Below are 23,844 nucleotides of genomic sequence, written 5' to 3' on the forward strand. Positions count from 1 at the left end.
CCCCAAAGACCCATGCAATCTGACTCCTCTACTACCTTTCTTATCAGAGTTTCTTATTTTTCACCTCTGTCTCTCCACCCACATTTGATTTTGGCAGGTCTCCCAAATGAGGCAATTTCCCACTTTCCTACCCCACCCACTCCCTGTACCTAAGCCTAGAAAGCGCCATCTGGTCATCCCAAGCTCACTATACAATCTATATTATGTGTGTAATCACATTCTAACTTGTTTATGTGAACATGAAAAATACAAGTAGGCTTATTTTTAAGTTAGCAAAGAATTCTCATACAAAATTATGAAATGTGTTCTTCATTATAACTTTGGAGTTTCTCTCTTTTCTTTCTCTCTGCTTCTTTTTCAATCCTTTTATTCCTGTTTTTTCCCTATCCCCTCCCACTCTGTCCCCCTCCCCCTCTCTCCTTTCTGTGTCCATTTCTACTCCTTTCTCTGTCTGTCCTTCCTTTCACTCTCTCTCTCTGTCTGCACTGAGAAGGCACTGTGGGTTTATTTTTAACGAGAGTTAGACTTTGATTAGCTTGGGCAATTTCCCCCCTTCCCCATCTTAGTTTCATACCCCCAACCTTTTGTCTATTAATCCTATATCTGATCATGTGGAATATTTAATATATAAAATATATAATAAGTATTCATAAATTAGTTATATTCTGCAGATCTGAAATGCAAAGCAAGTGGACTTCTCAAAAGCTTATCAAATTAGCCATTTGTTTTAAATAACTGAATATATTTTCTTCATTTCTATCCTTTTCTATCCTTCTTTCCTTCAATTTCTATCTCGCTGTCTTTTCCAAAGAGCAAAGAGAAGAAGAATAGGATGTCCCAGGCTCTAGTACTCTGTCACAAAAGTATGGATTAACAACTATCCACGGACAAAAACGCCTTTGGGAAAATCCCAGAACCAGAGAGTAAGGCTGAAACACCGTCTTGGAGCAACAAAACCAAGAAAAGCCACATTTAAAAAGGGTAAGAGAAATGGTTTCAGTTTGCTGCTTTCTTCCCTCCCCCTCGCCAGCTCGGTGCAGTACCTAGAGGGTTCCTCCGGGTCTATGGTTCCTCTAGTGAGAAAAGAAGAGCCCAAGGCAGATATCCAGCTTTCCCAGCATGTGGGGCATTACCCTATACCAGGCTCACTTCTGTCTTGCCTCATGAGGGAGACTGGGGAACAAAGAAGCGGGGTGTAACTTACAGCCACTAGTGTGTGGATCCTCACAGTCGTACCAGGTTCCTGCCAGCAACCCTGCTTGATCGGAGAGTCCAGCCAGCTGTCTGGCCTTTCCTGCACGGGAAACTCAACCTCTGAGAGCAGCCTATAGCTCTGGCGAATAGATGAGTACGGGCAGAGGCCCCGCCCAACAGCGGAGCTCAGCCAACAGCAGAACTCCAGCAGAGGCCTCGCCGAAAGGCGGTTGGCCAGTCAAAAAGGTGACACCCTCTAACGTCGTGGCGCACCCCCCCCACCACCACCAAAACGGCGACTGCCGAGGGTCAAAATCCGCTGCCTGCGCTGCCAGAGGGTCTCCGAGTCCTTCGCCCGCCCAAAACGGCGACTTCAGGGGGTCAAAACCCCCTGGCTTCAATGTCCTGGCTTACCAGAACTGCCCACCACAGGGGGTCAAAACCCATCAGCCCCAAACAGTAGAGCATGCCAGCTAGTTTCGGGGGGAGGGTGCCCAACGGCTGCAAGCCGCTAGTCCCCCATCCAACAGAGGCCCCCTGTTGCCCTGCTGAACAGTGGAACAAGGCCCACGGAATCACGAAAAAATAGAAAATCTGAACAGATCAACATCATGTAAGGAGATATAGTCAGTAATACCACAAACAAACAAACAAAAAATCCCTGGACAAAATGCCGTCACGGGTGAATGCCACCAAACATTTAAAGAAGAATGAATACTAATCCTCCTAAAGGTTAGTCATATGAAAACAATATACATATATATGAGGTAATATTTGTATGGTTCCTAAATCAAAGGGAATCAAAGGTCTACAGCAAAAAGTCTCTCTCCCAGAGCTGCCCCCAAACCACCCATCTTATTTCTCCTACCTTTAATTACAATTAAGAGCTTCTTGTGTATCTTTCTAGAAATATTATCCGTATACAATATATATCCCTATACTGTTCAGTGTTCTGTGCTTTGCTTTTATCCCTCAACAATATATCCTGCAGATATTCCCATTAAACAGTAAATAAAGAACTTTCTCATCTCATTCCTTCTAATAGCTGGATACTATTGAATTGTGTGAATGAACTTTAATATATTAAATCACCTATTTACTGATGTACCTTTTATCAATGTACATTATTTTCAAAACTAATATGCAATGGCCCCGGGAATTCTTTCCCTTCTGCCGGCCAGCCAGGCGGACACCGCAGGGGCCAGGGGGACGCCTTGGGCCTATAGGGATCTGCTGTGCCGCGCTGTGCGTTGCCGCGCCCAGGCATACACGGCCTCCTCCAGGAGCCTCCGTGCTCTTTGCCCGCAAGCTTAGGGTGGAAGGGAGAGCAGGCAGTGCGTTTCGGGTCTGATCTCAGACAGGAGGTCATAGCGGCAGCTGCCTTGGCGGCATGATGCAGGCAGAGGCACCCCCCGGGAGCAGGAGGCCGGCTTCTGCTCTAAAACGCAAGGGACACAGTAGGGACAGAAGGCTGTACTTTGCACACGTGGGCATTGAAGGCCCTGCTCCCTCCTCCTGCTTGGGGAGAGCAGAACTCGGGCCAGGTGGGGAAGATTTCCCTACACACAGCCGGCCTGGCTGACTGTAGCCTCAGCCCTGACCTTCCATGGGGCCCCGGGATGTGGGTTGCCAGCAGGACACCAAGGCCGGCGCCCAGTCCAGGTGTCAGGACGCACAAGCCTGGCAGCAGGTCTGCAACCCATGGGCAGTAAGTATACCATCGTCCCCGCTTCATCGAGAGCAAAGCAAACCCTCCGGAGCCCAGGAGGCCAGGCAACTACTGGCCCCAGGCCAGACGTCCAACACCTCCAGAGGGTGGCCGGCACAGCTGGAATCTGAGCCCTGGCCATGCAGTAGTCCTGCTGACCCCACACACGACACCATGTGAGTGCTCTTCAGAGCAAAGGGCGGTCCAGGTGGCCCAGGCACACCACCACCAGCACCTGTCTGCTTCCTCCAAAGCTGGGCAGTTGGCCCCACCAGCTGACTCGCACCGGCTGGACTCCCGGACTCCGGCCAGCCATACACACAGTGCCTGCCTGGCTGCTACCATCCAGCCACTACCGACTCCAAGCACCGACCACAGAATCCCCTCCGAGGAGGGAAGTCCACACCCCTGCGGCCCCAGACTCTCTATCCCCTCCACCTCTTACTATGAACCACTTGCAGCTTTTCCAACAGATCATGTTCTCACATACCTCTGGCCTCTTTACACCCCAGTATTGCCTTTCTCAAGAATAGCCTTTCCCCATACCAAATTCCGAATTTCTAAATCTTGTTGTCCTTTAAGTCTATTTCAAATGCTGCTTTTTTAAGGTACCTTTCCTGGTCCTGAGGTGGAGGGAGAACAGGGCACACACAAGATGACATACTGTAACATCACAAGGAGAGGGAACAGCAGTGTCCAGATAATGAAATAAAAAGATAAGAGTACCCTACTTAATTTATAGTTGTGGATTCAGAGATTTTTCACAGAGACAAGTGTTGAAAGTTCCCATCCTTTCAAGGCAAAAAATATCGTAAGATATGTGGGCCCCAAGATTTACTCCATTTTGCCAAATACCCTAAGGTTAGTTGGGATTCAGGGTGCCTCCTTCCTCAGGCCCCTGCAACTGGTAAGTTTCCAAATAGACAGGACTTAAGGCTACAGAACAAGTCTCTAAGTTCCACTTATCAATATCCAAGGATTAGCCATTGAGAGGACCTGGCAAGGTTTGTCAGACAGACTTGTTTCTGAGATGGGTGATTCACTAAGAAAATAATTCCATGGCTTATCCCTGGCCTCTCCTGGGGCAATTAACTTACCACCTCAGCATTGGCTGAGTTAAGCAAATGTATTCATGAAACCTTTGGAATCAAAGTTCAGCTCTCCTACCATCATGGCTTCCCTCTGCCTTCTCTTCTACTACAGTGTAGCCCTAATGCCCTTGACCTTCTACTCCACTGCCCAAGAGACAGCAGAGAATTGTGATTAAAAGCACGGGCTTGGGAAACAATCTGCCTGGGTTCAGATCTTAGCTCTGACATTATATAACTGTCATGGAGCAAATTACTGAAAATCTCTATGCCTTAGTTTCCTTACGATGATAGCATGTACATCACAAGATTGTTTTGAGGATTACACATGTTATTATAAATACTTGGAACAGTGACTGATATGTGGTACAGGTAATAAAAAACGCTTGTTAAATAAAATAAATAAATACCTGTACTAGACCGGATTATCTCTGTCCCAACAACATGGCCCAGGAGGTCATACTGATTCAGGCGAGAGCCATCCTGTGCCACTTCCACAGATTTGTTCTTTCCAAGAGTCCAAGAATAAACCACTTCAGCGGTTGTATAGGCATCTGAGGCAGAAAAGGGTCAAGAAGGAGAAATTGAAGGGAAAAGAAAATGATTATCCTTGATACTAAACTTGCATGATACTGAAATACAACTTCCATCCCGAAAGAGTTCTGAGTATATCTGTCTTCAACTGAGGTACAATTATCCATCCATCTAATAAACACTCATTGAATAACTACTATAGTTTATGCTGGGTATACAGAAATGAACCCAAAGTGCTCTCTTCCTTCAATGACTCATAGTCTTCCAGACTGCCAATAAATTGTTAAACTTTTCCTTCTCTTGGAGGGTAGGGAGTAGGGGCAAGGGAGGAATGGCTACAATATTATCTAGTGCAGATGTCACAAATTCAAATGTCTATGAGAGCTAGAGAGATATCTTAAATGAGTAAATCATGCTCTTGTAGGCATTTGAATGAAGAATTTAAAAATAGCAAAAATTAATGATTACAATTTTCTTTTGAAACTTATTACCATTTTGATTTGCAAACCAAAAACCTGCCACCTTTTCTTCTGCATGAGGGTCTTAATGGCAGGTTTTGTATTTGGAATTCCAATGTCTAGTAAAGAATTTAGTACAGATTAGTTTTAACAGGGCTCGTGGGTAAGGGAAATGGTGAGAGAATGAGGAGTGAGGTTATTTGGTTTCAGTTGGTATCTTAAAGCAAGAGAGTTGCTTTCTTTCCAGACATGGATTGACTCCTTGCACAGTGGGTTTTATATTTGGGGTGAGCACCTTGCCCTAACTCAGGCACCCAGGCTCATAAAGGGAAGCTGACCACCATACTGTTCGCCCATTTCATCTACGGTTTGAGCTGTCTGTTGTTCACGTCAGTGTGGGGTCTCCAGCTCATGGTGGCAGCTACTATGTCCATAATATGCTCTATTTAGACCTTTTACCACAAAGCAAATACTTCCTAGTAAATATACCAAAAAACAAACATAAATTCTGTATCCCTACAAAACATTGCAATGTTGGATATACATTTCATGACAGTCTGACATTAACACTTACATGTAAATTGTGATCTGCTTATATTATACTTCTTAGGACTTTTTTCAATATACCTAAGTAAATCACTTCCTGATTTGCTTGTAATGGGCAATACGCCAAAAAGGTCTTCATTCACATCAAAATTCTCATTGAAATCATGAAAAAATATACATAACTCTATGCTATTTTTTTATATCTGTGCTCTCATAAGCTACAAAAGAAAATGCCACAAGAAATCTAACTTTTCCACATAATATGCCCTATATATAGTCTCAGTCATTTCTTCAACATACCGACAAAAATACTTCTAGATTAATATATAATTTCTGCTGAAATTAATAGACATTTTAATAAATTTGGCATCTATAAAATATTTTGATGCCTGGGAAGTTTTGTTGCTTAATACATAACTGCATTTCCTAGCAGCAACACTTCGTGTATGCATTCAAACACAAAACCTGTTGAACTTTCAGTTTGGTTTTTAAAGTTAATTAAGATTTTCATTGTCCATCTCTTTTATATATCAATTATAGTTCTTTATAATGGATTGCATAATGTTGATACTGGAAGTTTTATTTTTTTCAACAAAGGCATACTTTGTATGCATAGTAAAGATATAGAAATATTCTTCATTTCTATAAGGAAATGCAAACTCTCACATCTTTATTGAAACACAGTCCTCTCAATCTAGCTTTTATTTTTTTATTTTTATTTTTATTTTTTTGGTGAGGAAGATTAGCCCCGAGCTAACATCTGTTGCCAATCCTCCTCTTTTTGCTGAGGAAGATTGGCCCTGGTTTAACATCTGTGCCCATCTTCCTCTACTTTATATGTGGGATGCCTGCCACAGCATGGCTTAATAAGTGGTGTGTAGGTCCGCACCTGGATCCAAACCTGCGCACCCTGGGCTGCCGAAGCAGAGTCTGCAAACTTAACCACCACACCACCGGGCCAGACCCTATTTTTTAAAATATTGATAGCTATGGGTACAAGAACTATGCCACTTTCTTCTTAATTCTACTGGGAACACTTAATTCTACTATATGTAAAACAAGATGCAAGTGAGTTGCTTAATGGCAACTGACATTGGACCCTGTTTTCAGAAAGAGAGTAGAAAGTGATGCAGACTTGGGGGAATGGGCAAGCATGTGCCCGTCTACAAGGGAGAGCCACTACTCAGCCCCAGCTGATTGTGGCCATGTGGGAATTTGAGCCCAATGTTGTCAGATCTTCTGATTTCATAAAATACAAACAATCTGGAATTTTATGTAACATCTCCTAAATTTCAAATCTTGGCAAATAATTTAAAAAGGTGTAAACTGTATGGATCAAACAAATCATATCTGCAAACCACCAATTTGCAGCCTCTGGTCTAGAGACTTTCTCCTACAGATGGCTATGGTCTTTTGTGATTCAGCCTTGGAAACAAAGCCTCCTCTCCTGCCTATGGGGTATCCAAGGGCTCCCAAGTGGAATTGTAGATCTTTATACTACTATCACCAAAAAGAATGGAAAATCCTCTCCTCAGGTGAAAGATTTTCCTCACACCCTTACCTAAAATTTATTCCATTAAGTGAGGACTGTCACAGGGCTATTAGTGAAATGTGATTTCACAAGGCCCTTGTCTTCTCATTTCCCCCAGTACCTTCCATCCTTAGTATATATGTTTGGGGTCCCACTACTCTTAAGCAGAGAATCACTTGTATATGTCTTATTATCTTTAAGATATCTAATAAGATATCTTTTATCTTATTATCTTTGCTGTTCAGGTGGTTGTAACTCCCTGTGTTTAAAGGACAACACAATGTTCTGCTTAAAATACCCAATAGTTTGACAATGTAAAAACTAGAACAGGTCTGTTCATGAAAGGGTTCAGGATGGAAGATAGTTTCCACCCCTAAGAAAGAAAAGGAATTTCTTGCTGAATCTCTTGCTGAGTACTTTGAGCATACAATCTTGAATATTAGCCCTAAATTCCTAGCATGTTCTAGTACAGATGTGACAGTAAATTGTACAGCTACCAGTACCTTAGACACTTCACTGGGCCCAGAGTGGCAACTTGCTTTATGCAAAAAATCAATGGTTTCATTTCTTTGACAATAATATATGGGAACAGAGGGATTTATGGAAGAAAAAATATTCTCATATGACAGACGTCAAAGAAAGAAAGGCATAAACTAATAAAGGAAGAGAAGGAAGAGGGAGAAATAAATTTAAAAAACAAATTGAAAACTACTTGACTGTCTGCTCACAGCCTGACCCTGCACTGGTAAACAAAAGTTAATAAAGCACAGTAACCACCATCAGGGTGCCCACAATCTATTGAGGGAGACAGAGGGTGCACAATAGTTATAGTACAAGCCTGAATGCGAGAAGTATGCACAGTAGTGGAACAAAGATAAGTGTTAAGTGAAACCAGAGTGGGGCACTATTGCTTCTGCCCAGAGTGGACTGCTAGAGGATTCATAAAGTTGGTGGTACGCAGAAGATGCGGCCACCTTTAGTAGGTGAAAGAAGGACATTCCTAGCAAAAGAACAACACAGTGTGGGAGATCAAAATTGGCCACCCTGCACTATGTCTCCTTACTTTGATTATTTTCTCTAACGGACATTTGACCTCCCCCACTAACTGCCTAAAGAAATTTAACTCTGGGTATGGATAGACTGGCAGGGTCCTCGCTAAGCCCATTCTTATCAAAGTTCTGTTTACCAAACATTTACATTTGTAAAGGTATCTCCCTCCGTGCACTTAAAGATAGTGTATTTTTCCTTTTATACGTTGCTTAATTCAGTTTGCTAGTATTTTGTTGAAGATTTTTGCATCCACATTCATAAGGAATACCTGTCTGTGGTTTCCTTTTCTTGTGATCTTTGGTTTTGGTATCAGACTAACACTGACCTGATTGAATGAGCTAAGAAATGTTACCTCTTTGTCTATATTTTGCAAGACTAAAGCAATTGATCACTTTATATTTGTGTGTGTGTGCTTGGGAAAGCCTGTTTTATAAGGTGCCTGTTCAACACTTTAGCCTTTTTTTCCATTGAGGTTTCTGACTACTACTTATCGGTTTGTATGGGGATCTTAATAATTACGGATTTGAGTCATTTGTCATGTATATGCAATGCAAATATTTTCTCCCACCCTGTGGCTTGCCTCTTCTCCATTGTCTTTTGATAAAGAGATTTTCTTAATTTTTCATATATTCCAAGTCATCCTGTTTTGCCATTGTGGTTAGTGCTATTCTATAGCCTGTTTAAGTAATCTCTATCTCTTCCAAGATCATGAATGTATTCTCTTATGTTTTCCTCTAAAAGCTTTATTGTTTCACCTTTCAACATTTCACATTTATATCTGTAATCCATCTGAAATTTATTTTTATGTATGATGAGAGATAAAAGTCAAGATCTCTCTCTCTCTCTATCTCTGTTTTTGGACTTTCTGTTATGTCTCATTAGTCTATTTGTCTATCTTTGCAACAATAATACCTATAGCTTTAAAATATACCTAAAGCTTTAAAACTTTAAAATAGGTCTTGATATCTGGTATTAGAATTGATTTGATTGTAAATTCTCTAGCTATATTATTCTTCTTCAAGATTGTCTTAGCTATTTTTGGCACTTTAGTATTTCTATATAAACTTTAGAATCACTGTTGTTTTCCCTTATATTTATCCTGCTTAGTGTTTACCAACTTCTTGAATCTTTACATTGATAACTTTCATCAGTTTTAAAAATGATTAGACTTTAGCTATTTAATTATTGCTTTTGCTCCTTTGTCTTCCTGTTTTTCTTCTGCAAAATTACACAATACAATTTATTTTACTGTGTCCCACATGTTTCTTACTCTTTTCTGTATTTATGTCTCTCTCTACTTCAGCTTTGCTATTTTCTGTTTACCTATTTTTAAATTCTCTAATCCTATCTTCTGCTTGTTAAATCTATCCACTTAATTCTGAATTTTGGATATGTGCTTTTCCATAAGTAATTTCCAATTTATTCTTCTCACGGATTCCAATTTTCTTTTGAAATTCCCTATCTTTTATGTATTTTATTCATCTTTTCCTCTTTTTTCTTGAACATATTAACCATAGTTTTTAAAAGTCCTTGTCTACAAACTCTGATATCTGGATCACCCAGAGATCTGTTTCCATATGGTGTTTTTTTGTTTTTAAATCTTGGTTTTAGGTCATATGGTCCTGTCTATTGGTATGCCTGATGATTTTGTATTGGATTCCAGAGGTTGTGTAATAAAACTGTAGAGTTTTCAGATGATGTTAACTTCCACCAGAGAGGCTTTATTCTTTTCTTTGCTAGGTAGACAGTGTGGGAGAATTATCACCTTAATCCCATAAGGGACTGAGCTGGGTTATAGTTTTGATTAAACCTGGTCTGTCTCTGCTGTTCCCTTTTAACTAGGACATAGCTTCTCTAGGGTTTTAAACAGATAGCCTGGCATGTCTTATTTTTTATAGCATTGGGAGACTGAAGGAAAGCTGGCTCTACTTTTCAAAGGTTTTCATATTAGTTTTTAGTCTTATGGTTTGTGCAAATTCAAAATTCAGCAACTGTCTTGAGAGAGGTATCAGCTAAGAGTTTGAAACCTTCAAGATCTCTATTTTTATCACTTCAGCTCTATGTGACCATCAAAACTCTTGCTTTATTTTTTTCTATCATCCAGCAGCAGCCTTATACCTGGGGACAAACTTAAATTCCAACCTGCAATTCAAGGCAAGAATTGGCAAGTACCACCAAGAATGAAGAAGCTGCAGGCCACAAATTCATCTATGAGAGGTAACCCTTTCTCCAGAATTTTAGTGTCTTCAGTCCTTGTTGCTTCTACAGTTCTAGGTTTTCTAATTGTTCATGAGGGGAGCACTGTTCACCCACAAACAACTCTGTCTTACCCAGAATGGAAGTAATATTCATCTAATTTGATAGTAAATCCAGTAGGACAAAAATCTACAAGTCACCCTGAGTTCTCTCTTTTTATAATATTACACATATAACTTCTTGGAAGATCCTTTCGGATCATCCTTCACAATATATCCAGAATCAAGCTACTTCTCACCACTTTTGCCAATATCACTGATCTGAACCATTATCATCTCTCATCTGAAATACTGCAATAACCTCTTAACTGCACTCCCTGCTTCTACCTTTCCCATACTTATATTTTTAACAGAGTGTCTATAATGATTCTTTTAAAACAAAAGTAAGATAATGTAATTATTTTGTTCTAAAATTGCAGTCACTCCCCATTTTCCTTCAGGATAAAATTCAAAGCCCTTTAATGTCCTACAAGACTCTAGATGACCTGGCCCCCTCTTTGATCTCATCCTCTCCTAGTGCTTTCCCCCTTACTCACTCTGTCTAGCCATACTAGCCACTTTGATGTTCCTTGAACAAGCCAGACACTTTTCTACCTCAGCATCTTGTCCCTGGCTGTTCCCTCTACCTGGAGCACGATTTCCTCAGATATCTTCATTGTTAAACCTTTTACCTCCTTAAAATTTCTGCTCAAATGTCACTTTTTCCAAGAGGCCTTGATCACCCTATTTTACATTTCAATGGCAACACCTATCCTCCACCTAGACATGACTGATCCCTCTTATGCTTTTATGTATTCCCATGGTGCTTCTCACTTTACATTCTTTATACTTTATTTTTTAATCCATTGTTTCTTTTATCTTTCACCATCACTTTCTCCTCTATAAGTTCCATAAGTGCAAGGTCTTTGTTTTATTTATGGATGCATTCCAAGCTCCTAGAATACAGCCTAGCACATAGGAGACAATCTGTAAGTACTTGACAGCGATTGAAAAAATATGTAACATGTAGTTTTGTGTCTTTTTAAATGCACTTTCTACTTAAAAATACAGAGCTAAATCTAATTTAGAGATGATCATCACAGACCTTGATATATTGCTCTGATGCCTCCCTATATGAAACTTACTCTGAAATACTTAGAGTCAGAAACTCACCAAATTCTGTTCAATTTTGATTTTTCTAATTCATTTGAAAATGGGCTATGTATCTACTCATTTTGTCAATTTAGAGCTACTGGAAAAGGCAATACTCTCTAAAAATGAGAAAATCTCTAGAATCTCTTGTTGTCTACCATTTACTGTAGAGAATTGGATAGAAGTATATGAGGACGCAGGCAGAATAGGCATCTCAAAAATATAAACACATTCTATTTGAGGGATTTTGTCCTTAGGAAGCTGCTACTGAATATCAGCTCTCTCTTGCTTTGTCTGCTGGACAATTTATGAAACAGATGTTAATGTTTCAATCTAATGACAGAGAAATTAGTCTGAAATGGTAAAATAAGGTTTGCTGTATAGAAAGAAAACTCTTTTAAAGGCTAGGTCTCCTCCTCCCGATCAGTTAGTGCTACTCAACCCCACTCCCTTTCCCCACTCCCATACCAGCCTGGATTAAATGCCTCAGCTTTAGAAACTACTAGAGGACAGAATAGGAAATATTCAGTTTCTTTTAGAAGAAGACCAGGCAAACAAAGTGAGAAAATACGTACAGCTTCCAAACTTCAGTGGGCAGGCATGCACATCCATAGGAAAATCTTCCAAATGCATGGGACACTCAGCATGAATTGTTAACCTAAAAGAAAGGAGAACAGAAAATGAAATTAAGCCAAAATGAATGCTATTAAACATGGAGCTGAGTTCCTGTTCACCAGCAATGGCATGCTTCTAAGTATAACAGGATTTTGTTTGTTTAGATTCACTGAGATTCAAGTTTTTATGAACACAGGGGATAAATTAAATGAACTAGATAGTCTCTCAAAGCAGCATTCAGTATTCAGATTTTTAGATTAGATCTGAATCCCATCTTACCACATTTAGAAAAGCAAATGTAACTTATCTGCCCTAGCTGAGCTCCTTAGCTACCTGATCCCCACAATGAAGTCTAGAAACACAGGGTCCTGACTCATTCACTCTTGATAGCAGTTTAATTATTTCTGAAATAATTCTCCTCAGCAGGCTATTGTGTGAGTTAACCAATTTAAAGACTGCACTGGAGAAGAGAGATAGGTAGAAAGGATATTTTTACCCTGATAATGAACAAGCACAAAAGATGGCTCTGCTGCTCACAGTAACTGCTATAGCTTTGTTGAAGGAGATGGCTCTTGGAGAATGCGTACACACACACACACACACCCAGACGCCCAAACAGAGCAACTGGCCAGAAAAAAAAATACAGACCCAGCCCCAATGGCCTAGTGGTTAAAGTTCGGCGCACTCTGCTTCAGTGGCCTGGGTTCGATTCCTGGCCACAGAACCACACCACTCATCTGTCAGTAGCCATGCTGTGGTAGCGGTTCACATAGCAGAACTAGAAGGACTGACAACTACGATATATAACTATGTACTGGGGCTTTGGAGAGGAGAAAAAAAAGAGAGAAGAAGATTGGCAACAGATGTTAGCTCAGAGCGAATCTTGCCCAGGGGGAAAAAAAATACAAAGGTAGTTGAGCACATCAAAAACCTCAGAGGTCAAGTCTGAAGAGCTCATGCTTTCTTAACAGGCACTACATGTGAGAGAGACTGTGCATGGATTGCTCAATGGAAATCTGGATGGGGTATTATTTACCATGCCCACATACTCATTCCCCTGCATTAGTCTGTCTAAATAATGTATTCTAAGATTTCCCCTCTGATTTATTTCAAAGTTTTTGAGCCTCAACTTTCCTTGGCCTAGATAATAGCCCCCTATGTAGAAATGGCACCCACACAGCAAAAATTCAGAGTTCTTTGTAGCATAGCTCTGATGAACTATTTCTAGCTAACCTGTATACCTCCTGGTTATATTGGATTCGATCTCTGCCATCCTCTTGGAGTTCTAGGTGGCCAACTGGCCAGCATCTCCAATCCTGGCTAATTGTTAAACCTGATGAATGTGTGATACCTCACAAATGATCAGAGCAGCAATACTAGATATTGTTCAAAGCAAGCTGACTAAAGCAAATATGCTCACATGTGTATTAGCAAGAACCCTAGGCTGGAAGGCAGAAACCAAGTGTATTCTCTTCAGCAAATACTTACCCACCTCTTATTTTCAGTTTCCCCATCTAAATAGTAAGAGGTTGCAACCAGAGGGCAAGTGTTCTTGCAGTAACTAATCCCTTGGATATTTACAAAATTTCCCATGATTCTTGGAAAAAAGCTCAATTCTCAAGTCAGCCTGCAACATCCCACCAATCTAACCTTTATTCTTAAGGCATAAAGAGGAATTCAAGACTCAAAGAATCTGGCACAAGAGAAATGTATTTCACTGAGAAACCTGCTCCTTGTGTTGGATACTTAAAAAATTCCGTGAGGGTTTAATAAAGAAAATTGTGTTCCTTCTCTCCACTTATATTAGTATTTCCAAGATATTGCCTCTTATGAGTGACGCCAAGGGGAAATTACTTTATGTCTACCCAGCAATCCTGGGGACATGGCAAATAAGACCACGACAAATAGATTATCAAAGCAAGATGCAAAAGGTACTGATTTCTGATTAGGAGCATAATTGATTTATAATAACTTTCCTGTCTTCCTTCCCATACACTTCTTGCCCATCCCACCTAAGCAAAGAGCAGAGAGTAGAAAGCAGATGTTGTGTGGACAGGGTATCTCACAAGCTGAATTATGCTGTACGCTTTTCATTGGTTCTTAAACAAACCCTGATGCTCTTTGACCTCCTATGCCCTACTGTCTTCCTTTCTTGCCTTCTTTCCACCTTGCTACAACTTTCAAGACCCATTCAAGCTTTTTCTGCAGCAGAAAGCACCCTGACTGTACTCAGGCTAATATACTCATCACCACAATCGATGCCGTAAACATATCCATCCCCTCCAAAAGTTTCCTCTCACCTGCTTTTTATTATTATCATTATTATTTTGTGTGACAAGAACACTTAACATAAGATCTACCCACTTAACAAATTTTTAAGTACACATTACGATATTGTTAATTGGCAAAGGATCTGAATAGACACTACTCCAAAGAAGACATACAAATGGCCATAGGTATATGAAAAGGTGCTTAACATCACTAATCAACAGGGAAATGCAGATGGAAACCACAATGAGATATTACCTTTCACCTGTTAGGATGGCTATTATCAAAAAACACAAAAGATAACAAGTGTCGGCAAGGATGTGGAGAAAAGGGAACCCTTGTGTACCGTTGGTGTGAATGTAAATTGGTGCAGCCACCGTGGAAAACAGTACGAAGGTTCCTCAAAAAATTAAAAATAGAACTACTGTAGGATCCAGCAATCCCACTTCTGGACATATATTTCCAAAGAAATTGAAATCCAGATCTCAAAGAGATATCTGCACTACCACGTTCATTGCAGCACTATTCACAATAGCCAAGACATGGAAGCAACCTGTGTCCATAGATAGATGAATGGATAAGAAAATGTATATACAGATCATCATGGTGGCATAAGAGGATCCCTTTGTCTCTCCCCTTCAATCTACAGCAAGTAAAATATCCATAATCCAACAAAGGCTACATTGCCCAACATACCAGAATGCCAGAGAGAGCCATACATCAGTACATACAAAGTGAGTGGATTGGAGCACATAGAGGAGGCTAAATGGGGGAACAGCAGAGGCGGTACCCAGGACCCTGGACCCCCGGCCATGGCAGCTGAGCGAGCCACCCCCAGCTTCAGAGAACCTGGTAGGCAGCAACAGAGGTGTGTGTGTGACTTTTTCCTCTGACTAAGAGGGAAGTTTATAGCAATACGGGCCTATGTCAAGAAACAAAAACAATTTCAAATAAACAATCTAACATTATACATAAAGGAACTAGAATAAAGAAGAGCAAATGAAGCCCAAAGTCAGTAGAAGGAAGGAAATAAGAAAAATCCAAGTGGAAATAATTCAAATAGAGACTAAAAAGACAATAGAAAAGATCAATGAAATTAAGAACTGGTTCTTTGAAAAGATAACCAAAATTGACAAACCTTTGGCTAGACTCACTAAGAAAAAAAGAGAGAAGGCTAAATAAAATCAGAAACAAAAGAGGAGAAACTACAATGGATACCACAGAAATACAAAGGATTATAAGAGAATACTGTGGAAACCTATATGCCAACAAATTGTATAAGCTAGAAAAAAGGGATAAATTCTTCGAATCATACAAGCTTCCAAAACTGAATCAAGAAAAAAATAGATAATCTGAATAGATGAATTACTAATAAGGGGATTGAAACAGTAATCAAAAACCTCCCCAAAACCAAAAGTCCAGGACCAGACAGCTTCTCTGGTGACTTCTACCAAACATTCAAAGATTTAACATCTATCCTCTACAAACTCTTTCAAAAACATCAAAAATGGGCCGGCCCTGTGGCGTAGCAGTTAAATGCGTGTGCTCCACTGCTGGCGGCCCCGGTTCGGATCTCGGGCAGGCACCGATGCACAGTTTGTCAGGCCATGCTGTGGTGGCGTCCCACATAAAGTGGAGGAAGATGGGCACAGAGGTTAGCGCAGGGCCAGTCTTCCTCAGCAAAAAGACGAGGATTGGCATAGATGTTAGCTCAGGGCCAATCTTCCTCACAAAAAAAAAAAGCAAAGAGAAGGGGATGCTTTCTAACTCATTTTATGAGGCCAACATTATGCTGATACCAAAACCAGACAAGGACAACACAAGAAAAGAAAATTATGGCCAATATTGCTGATGAACATAGATGCAAAAATACTCAACACAATAATAGCAAATGGAATACAACAATACATTGAAAGGATCATACACCACAATCAAGTCAGATTTATTCCAGGGATGCAAGGATGGTTCAAAATCTGTAAATCAATCGTGATACACCACATTAACAAAATAAAGAATAAAAATCACATGAATATCTCAATAGATGCAGAGAAAGCATTTGACAAGATTTAGCACCCATTTATCATAAAACTCTCAATAACATGGGTATAGAGGAAAGTATCTCAACATAAGAAATGTCATATATGACAAACTCCATAGCCAACATCATACTCAATGGTGAAAAACTGAAAGCTATTCCTCTAAGAACAGGAACAAGACAAGGATGTCCACTCTTGCCACTCTTACTCAACATAGTATTGGAATTCCTAACCAGAGCAATTAGGCAAGAAAAAGAATAAAAGATATCCGAATTGGAAAGGAAGATGTAAAACTGTCACTATATGTGGAGGACATGATTTTATATATAGAAAACCCTAAATAATCCACCAAAAAACTATTGGAAATGATTAATGAATACAGTAAAGTTGCAGGGTGCAAAATCAATATACAAAAATCAGTTGCATTTCTATACACTAACAATGAAGTAGCAGAAAGAGAAATCAAGAATACAATACCATTTGCAACTGCAAAAAAAACAATAAAATACCTAGGAATAAATTTACCCAAGGAGGTTAAAGACCTGTACACTGAAAACTATAAGGCATTGCTGAAAGAAATCAAAGAAGACACAAAGAAATGGAAAGATATTCTGTGCTCAAGGATTGGAAGAATTCGCATTTTTTTTTTTGGTGAGGAAAATCAGCCCTGAGCTAACGTCTGCCAATCCTCTTCTTTTTGCTGAGGAAGACATGCCCTGGGCTAACATCCATGCCCATCTTCATCCACTTTACATGGGACGCCGCCACAGCATGGCTTGACAAGTGGTGTGTCAGTGCGTGCCCGGGATCCGAACTGGCAAACCCCGGGCCGCCACAGCGGAGCGTGCACACTTAACCACTTGCACCACCGGGCTGGCCCCGAATCCACACTGCTAAAATGTACATATTACCTAAAGCAATGTACAGATTCAATGTAATCCTTATTAAAATCCCAATAACATTTTCAACAGAAATAGAACAAAGAATCCGAAAGTTTATATGGAACAACAAAAGACCCAATAGCCAAAGCAATCTTGAGAAAAAAGAACAAAGCTGAAGATGTCACACTCTGATTTCAAAGTATACTAAAAAGCTATAGTAATCAAAACAGCATGGTACCAGCAGAAAAACAGATGCACAGATCAACGGAACAGAATTGAGAGCCCAGAAATAAGCCCGCACATTATGGACAGCTAGTTTTTGACATGGGAGCCAAGAACATACAATGGAGAAAGGAAAGCCTCTTCAATAAATGGTGCTGGGAAAACTGGACAACCACATGCAAAAGAATGAAAGTAGACCATTATCTTACACATACACAAAAATTAACTCAAAATGGATTAAAGACTTGAATGTAAGATCTGAAACCATATAACTCCTAGAAGAAAACATGGGCAGTATGCTCTTTGTTATTGGTCTTAGTAATATCTTTTTGGATATGTCTCCTCAGGCAAGAGAAACAAAAGAAAAAATAAACAAATGGGACTACATCAAACTAAAAGCTTCTGTACAGCAAGGGAAACCAACAACAAAATGAAAAGACAACCTACCAATTAGGAGAAGATATTTGCAGATCATATATCCAACCAGGTGTTAATATCCAAAATATATAGAGAACTCATACAACTCAACAGCAAAAAATGAATAACCTGATCAAAAAATGGGCAGAGGATATGAACAGACATTTTTCCAAAGAAGATATACAGATGTCCAACAGGCACATGAAAAGATGTTCAACATCATTAATTATTAGGGAAATGCAAATCAAAACTACAATGAGATTTCACCTTACATACATCAGAATGGCTATAATTAACAAGACAAAAAATAACAAATGTTGGAGAGGATGTGGAGAAAACGGAACCCTCATACACTCTTGGTGGGAATGTGAACTGGTGCAGCCACTACGGAAAACAATATGGAGACTTCTCAAAAAATTAAAAAGAGAAATACCATACAATCCAGCTATCCCATTACTGTGTATTTATCCAAAGAACATGAAATCAACAATTCAAAGAGATTTATGCATCCCTATATTCAATGCAGCTTTATTCACAATAGCCAAGATTTGGAAGCAACCCAAGTGCCCATATACTGATGAATGGATAAAGAAGATGTGGTGTATATAGATACAATGGAAAACTACTCAGTCATAAAAAGGACAAAATTGTGCTATTTGCAACATGGACGTACCTTGAGGGTATTATGCTAAGTGAAATAAGTCAAACAGAGAAAGACAAATACTATATGATTTCACTCATATGTGGAAGATTACAAAACAACAACAACAAACACATAGATACAGAGAACAGATTGGTGTTTACCAGAGGGGAAAGAGGTGGAGGGAGGGAGAAAAGGGTAAAGGGGGATATTTGTATGGCGACAGATGGCAACTAGACTTTTGGTGGTGGACACGATGTAGTGTATACAGAAGTCAAAATATAATGATGTACACCTGAAATCTATATAATGTTATAAACCAGTGTCACCTCAATAAAAAAATAAAATGTATATACACACAATGGAATATTATTCAGCCTTAAAAAGACGGAAATCCTGCCATTTGCAACAACATGGATGAACCTGAGAGACATTATGCTAAGTGAAAAAAGCCAGACAGAGAAAGACAAATACTGTATGACCTCACTTATGTGTGGACTCTAAAATAGTCAAACTCATAGAAGCAGAGGGTAGAATGGTGGTTGCCAGGAGCTGGGTCAGGGGGAAATGGGGAGGTATTAGTGAAATGGTACTAAGTTTCAGTTACGCAAGATGAGTAAGTTCTCAAGATCTACTGTACAGCAAATAGTCTTTAGTGGGCTTTTCAAAAAAGATCAGAGACCCCCCTCAAAATGTGACATTCAGATCTTAGGACCTCAGTCTCAGTCCAGGGTTTGGCCTGCTTTGATTCCTATGCAAAGACCAGACAGGAAGTAAGAGGCAATCCAGGAAATCCCCTTCTTTGGGGGTGAAAGATAAAGATGGGACTATATATGGGAAGGAGGCCCTTTTCAGCCCTGTGTGCACTGACACGCACACACACAGACCCCTCTCATTCATTGCCCTCATTTCACTGTGCTTTGCAGCACCCTCGCTCCCTCGTCATCCTACCCTTTATGGCTCAACAGTTGGTTTTTATTTCACCACAGTAATAAGTTTTATTACTGCCATGGCCCCCAACTGGCGTCTGTTTTTACCCTTTGCCCTTATAGTATATTCTCTACACAACAGCCTTCAAGTGTTTCCTCATCTTATACAGAGAAACAGCCAAAGTCCCTGCCATGGCTTACAGGGTCTTGCATGATCTTGTCTTCTGTTCCTCTCTGGCTTATCTCCTACTACGCTCTCTCTTGCTCACTCTCCTCTAGCCACACTGGCTTCCTTGCTGCTCTTTCAATATGCCAGGCTCTCTTACATCATGGTCTTTGCACTCACTATGCTCTCGTACCTCTTTCAAGTCTTTGCTTAATTATTATCTTCTAAACGAGGGCTACTCTGATCTCTACTCAGTTTACTATACACACTATGCTTAGTAAGCATTACCATGCATTTTCTCTTCCCAGAGTACCTAACACATAATGTGCCATATAATTTATTTCTTCTATTTATCAATTTTTTTTCTCTCCTTACTATAAGGTTATGAATTTTTGTCTTGTTTTCTCTTTGATGCGTGCCAGGATCCTAGTCACATTGTAGGTGTTCAATATATATCCATTGAGTGAAGGAATTAATAAATTAGTTTTCTTTCCTAAAAACAAGTATTTCTATGGGGCCCTTGCAGAGAGGTGGTGCAGGTTGGGCAAGACAGGGTTCAAATATTCCTAGGGTTCCAGGAAAAATAGCATCTTAACATGATTTCTTTTATTTATTTATTTATTTTTTTATTTATTTTTAATTTTTGTTTATTGCTGTAACATTGGTTTATAACATTGTAAAAATTTCGGGTGTACATCATTATACTTCTATTTCTGCATAGATTACATCATGTTCACCACCAAAATACTAATTACTTAACATGATTTCTTAATAACATAATATCTCAACCTATTCTCTTCAATGGGCATATAGTGTCTTTCCCAGAATTTCAGAGCTGGAAGAGCCTCACAGAAATCAATTTTTATCCCTTCATATATTTTACATATGATAAAACAGAAGGGAAGGAAATTGCCCGAATCACCCAACAAGTCTGGGACAGAGCTGACTAAAAATTTCCTGACTCATTGGTGTTCAACAAATATTTTTTGATCACCTACTATGTGCCAGGTATTATAAAAGCAATGTAAGTACATCAGCAAACATACCAAGATTGTTGCCCTCTTGGAGCCTACATTTGAGTAGAGGAAAGACAAAAAATAAACAAGATAGGTAAATTATATAGTATACGAAAAGGTAATATGCCCCAGGAAGAATAATAAGATGTAAGTACAAAGCATTGAGGAGGGATTGCAATTTTCAAAAAGGTGTTCTAGGAATACCTCACTGAGTAGGTGACATCTGAACAATGACCTGAAGGAAATGAGGTTGAGCCTTGTGGACACCTGGAAAAAGCACATTCAAAGTAGAGGGAATAGCAAATGCAAAGGCCCTGAGGTAGAAATGTGCCCAGTGTGTTCAAGGAATAGCAACTAGGCTGCTATGGCTATAGTGGAGAGACCAAGGGGTAAGATTAATAGATGAGTTCAAAGGGAAAACTATGGGGAATGGACTAGATGGTGTAAGTATTGCATGATTTTGAGTAGAATGGTGACTTAATTTGACCAACATTTTAGGATTATTCTGACAGCTGTGTGAAGAATAAATTGAAGGAGGGTAAGGGCAAAAGCAGGGGGATGGAATCCAACACCCATTCATGATCCAAAGCTCTCAAAAGACTAGGAATAGAAGGCAACCTTCTCAACTGATAAAGGGCATTTATGAAAAATGTACATCTAGCATCAAACTTAATGATGAAAGACTATTTCCCCTTATGATCATGAACAAGACAAGGATGTCTACTCTCTCTTATTCAACATTGTCCTAGAGATTTTTTTTTTGAGGAAGATCGGCTCTGAGCTAACATCTACTGCCAATCCTCCTCCTTTTTTTTTTTTTTCCCCAAAGCCCCAGTAGATAGTTGTATGTCATAGTTGCACATCCTTCTAGCTGCTGCATGTGGGACGTGGCCTCAGCATGGCCAGAGAAGCGGTGCATCGGTGCACGCCCGGGATCCGAACCCGGGCCGCCAGTAGCGGAGTGCAGGCACTTAACTGCTAAGCCACGGGGCTGGCCCTGTCCTAGAGATTTTAAACAGTGTAAAAAGGAAAGCAATGGAGAGTGACTTATAATGAGTATGCAGTTTCTTTTTTGGAGTGACTAAATGTTCTGAAATTAGATATTGTTGATGGCTGCACAACTCTGTGAATATACAAAAAACCATTTAGATGTACACTTTAAAAGGGTGAATTATGTGGCAGGAAGAACTTAAAGACGTAAAGAATGGAAAGCAAGAAACAAAACTGTCTTTAATTGCAAATGACATGTTCAGATATTCCATGTTCATAGATTAGAAGTCCTAATATCCTTAAGATTCTCTCTGAATTGATCTACAGAGTCAATACACTCCTTATCAAAATCTCAGAAGCTTCTCTTTTTGTAAAGATGACAAGCTGATCCTAAAAATTATATGGGAACACAAAGGATCTAGAATAGTCAAAACATCTTTCAAAAGAGAAAAAGAAAAAAATCATGAGTGCTTTCACTTCCCAATTACAAAACATACCATAAGGCTACACTAATCAATACAATGTGGGTTTTGTCTAAAGATAGACAATATAGATCAAAGGAAAAGAATAGAAAGTCCAGAAGCAAACTTTCACATTTATAGTCAGTTGATTTTTGACCAAGGTGCCAAGCCAATTCAGTAGAAAAAGGAGAGAGTTTTTCCAATAATGGTGCTGGGAGAATTCGATACCTACATGCAAAAAGAAAAATGAACTTTACCTCACATCATAAGCAAAAATCAACTCCAATGGATCACAGACCAAAATTTAAGAGCTAAAACTTCTAAAGGAAATCAAAAGAGAAAATCTTTGTGACCTCGAGTCAGGCAAATATTTCTTAGATAAGACACCAAAAGCATGAGTCATAAAATTTAAAAAATATATGATAAATTGGACTTCATCAAAATGTAAACCTTTTGCTCTTCAAAAGACATTAAGAACATAAAAAGACAGCCATAAAGTAGGTGAATGTATTTGTGAATCATATATTGATAAATAACTTGTATCAAGAGTATATAAATAACTTACAACTAGAAAATGAGCAAAATATTTAAATATACATTTAATAAAAAGATATTCTGTTGACTAATAAGAACGTGGAAAGATATTGAAGAGGCAGAGTCAAGATGTCGGCATAAGCAGACTCGGAACTCACCTCCTCCCATGGACACAGCCAATTTACAACTACTCGTGGAAAAATTAGCCCTGAGACAGAACTGCAAACTGCATAAGAGGAACTCCTGCAACAACGGACAATCCTAACTGAGGTGGAAGAGGCAGAGACTCCCTTCTGGAGAGGAAAAACGCCGCCTTCATAAGCCGCCAGCTTCACGGCCGCCTGGAGCAGTTCACAAGTACGCAGCCTCCCTGGAGGCACGGGGCCCTGAGCCGGGAGCACCCCCGCTGTGGGCATTTTGTGGAACCAGCACAATTGAGACCAGCGGCATAATATCTGACTGTGCCTGCTACTAAAACACTGGGGAGTACCCCCAGGAAACCTGGTTCACAAAGAAACTAAAACTGGCTCTTAAAGGGCCCGCGCGCAAACTCACCCATTTCAGAAAGCATCCTAAAATCACCAGAAAGAAAGGTGCACAGTGATGTGGTGAAAAGACACTCACCTAATAGGCCCTGAGTGCATCTCGGTGAGGGGTGAGACCTCTCCAGGGACTGGGACATTGGCGGCGGCCATTGTTGTGCCCTGGTGTGGGCGTGCTGACAGAGACGCCATTGGAGTTCTCCCTGAGGCCTGCTAGCCCAGGGTCTCCCCACCCGCTAGAGCACCGATTTAATCCAGCTCAGCCAGGGCAGGCAGCCCACCCTAGAGACTGGCCCCACCCAACAACAAGCCCTCAGGCAACTTGTGGGCCTGCATAGATTGGTGACTGGATTCTCTGTAGCCTGGCAACTGAGCCGACTTTAGCGGGGCAGGGCGTGCACAAGGAGCGGGTGGAGAGTATGGGGCGGTGGCGGAGTGTGCGGGGCTCCCGCCGAGGAAAGAGTGGATCCGCTTCTGGAGGTCGGGGCGCTCACACGGGGCAGGACTGTGTTGACTGTGTGTGTGGACCTGTGGGCAGCAGGGTTTGTCAGCTGCAGAAGACTTGTGCTTCTCAAAGACACACATAGGAGTATTGCCCCACCTTCCAAAGCCTGAAATGATTGGGTGCTCCT

The 23,844-nt window shown here is 40.2% G+C and overlaps 1 protein-coding gene across 6 annotated transcripts in view; it reads right to left on the bottom strand.

Moving 5' to 3' along the window:
* The window catches only part of GABRA3 (gamma-aminobutyric acid type A receptor subunit alpha3), a 213,639-nt gene that overhangs the window by 26,893 nt on the left and 162,902 nt on the right, over positions 1–23,844 (bottom strand). For all 6 annotated transcript variants that reach the window (XM_058534911.1, XM_058534912.1, XM_058534914.1 and 3 more), the window contains 2 exons: positions 12,071–12,153; positions 4,401–4,544 (listed from right to left, as the gene is read on the bottom strand). In XM_058534911.1, the coding sequence (XP_058390894.1) occupies positions 4,401–4,544; positions 12,071–12,153 (227 nt within the window). The remainder of the gene's footprint in view (positions 1–4,400; positions 4,545–12,070; positions 12,154–23,844) is intronic.

Source organism: Diceros bicornis, chromosome X, assembly GCF_020826845.1.
Source record: "Diceros bicornis minor isolate mBicDic1 chromosome X, mDicBic1.mat.cur, whole genome shotgun sequence".
Classification (NCBI taxonomy): Eukaryota; Metazoa; Chordata; class Mammalia; order Perissodactyla; family Rhinocerotidae; genus Diceros; species Diceros bicornis.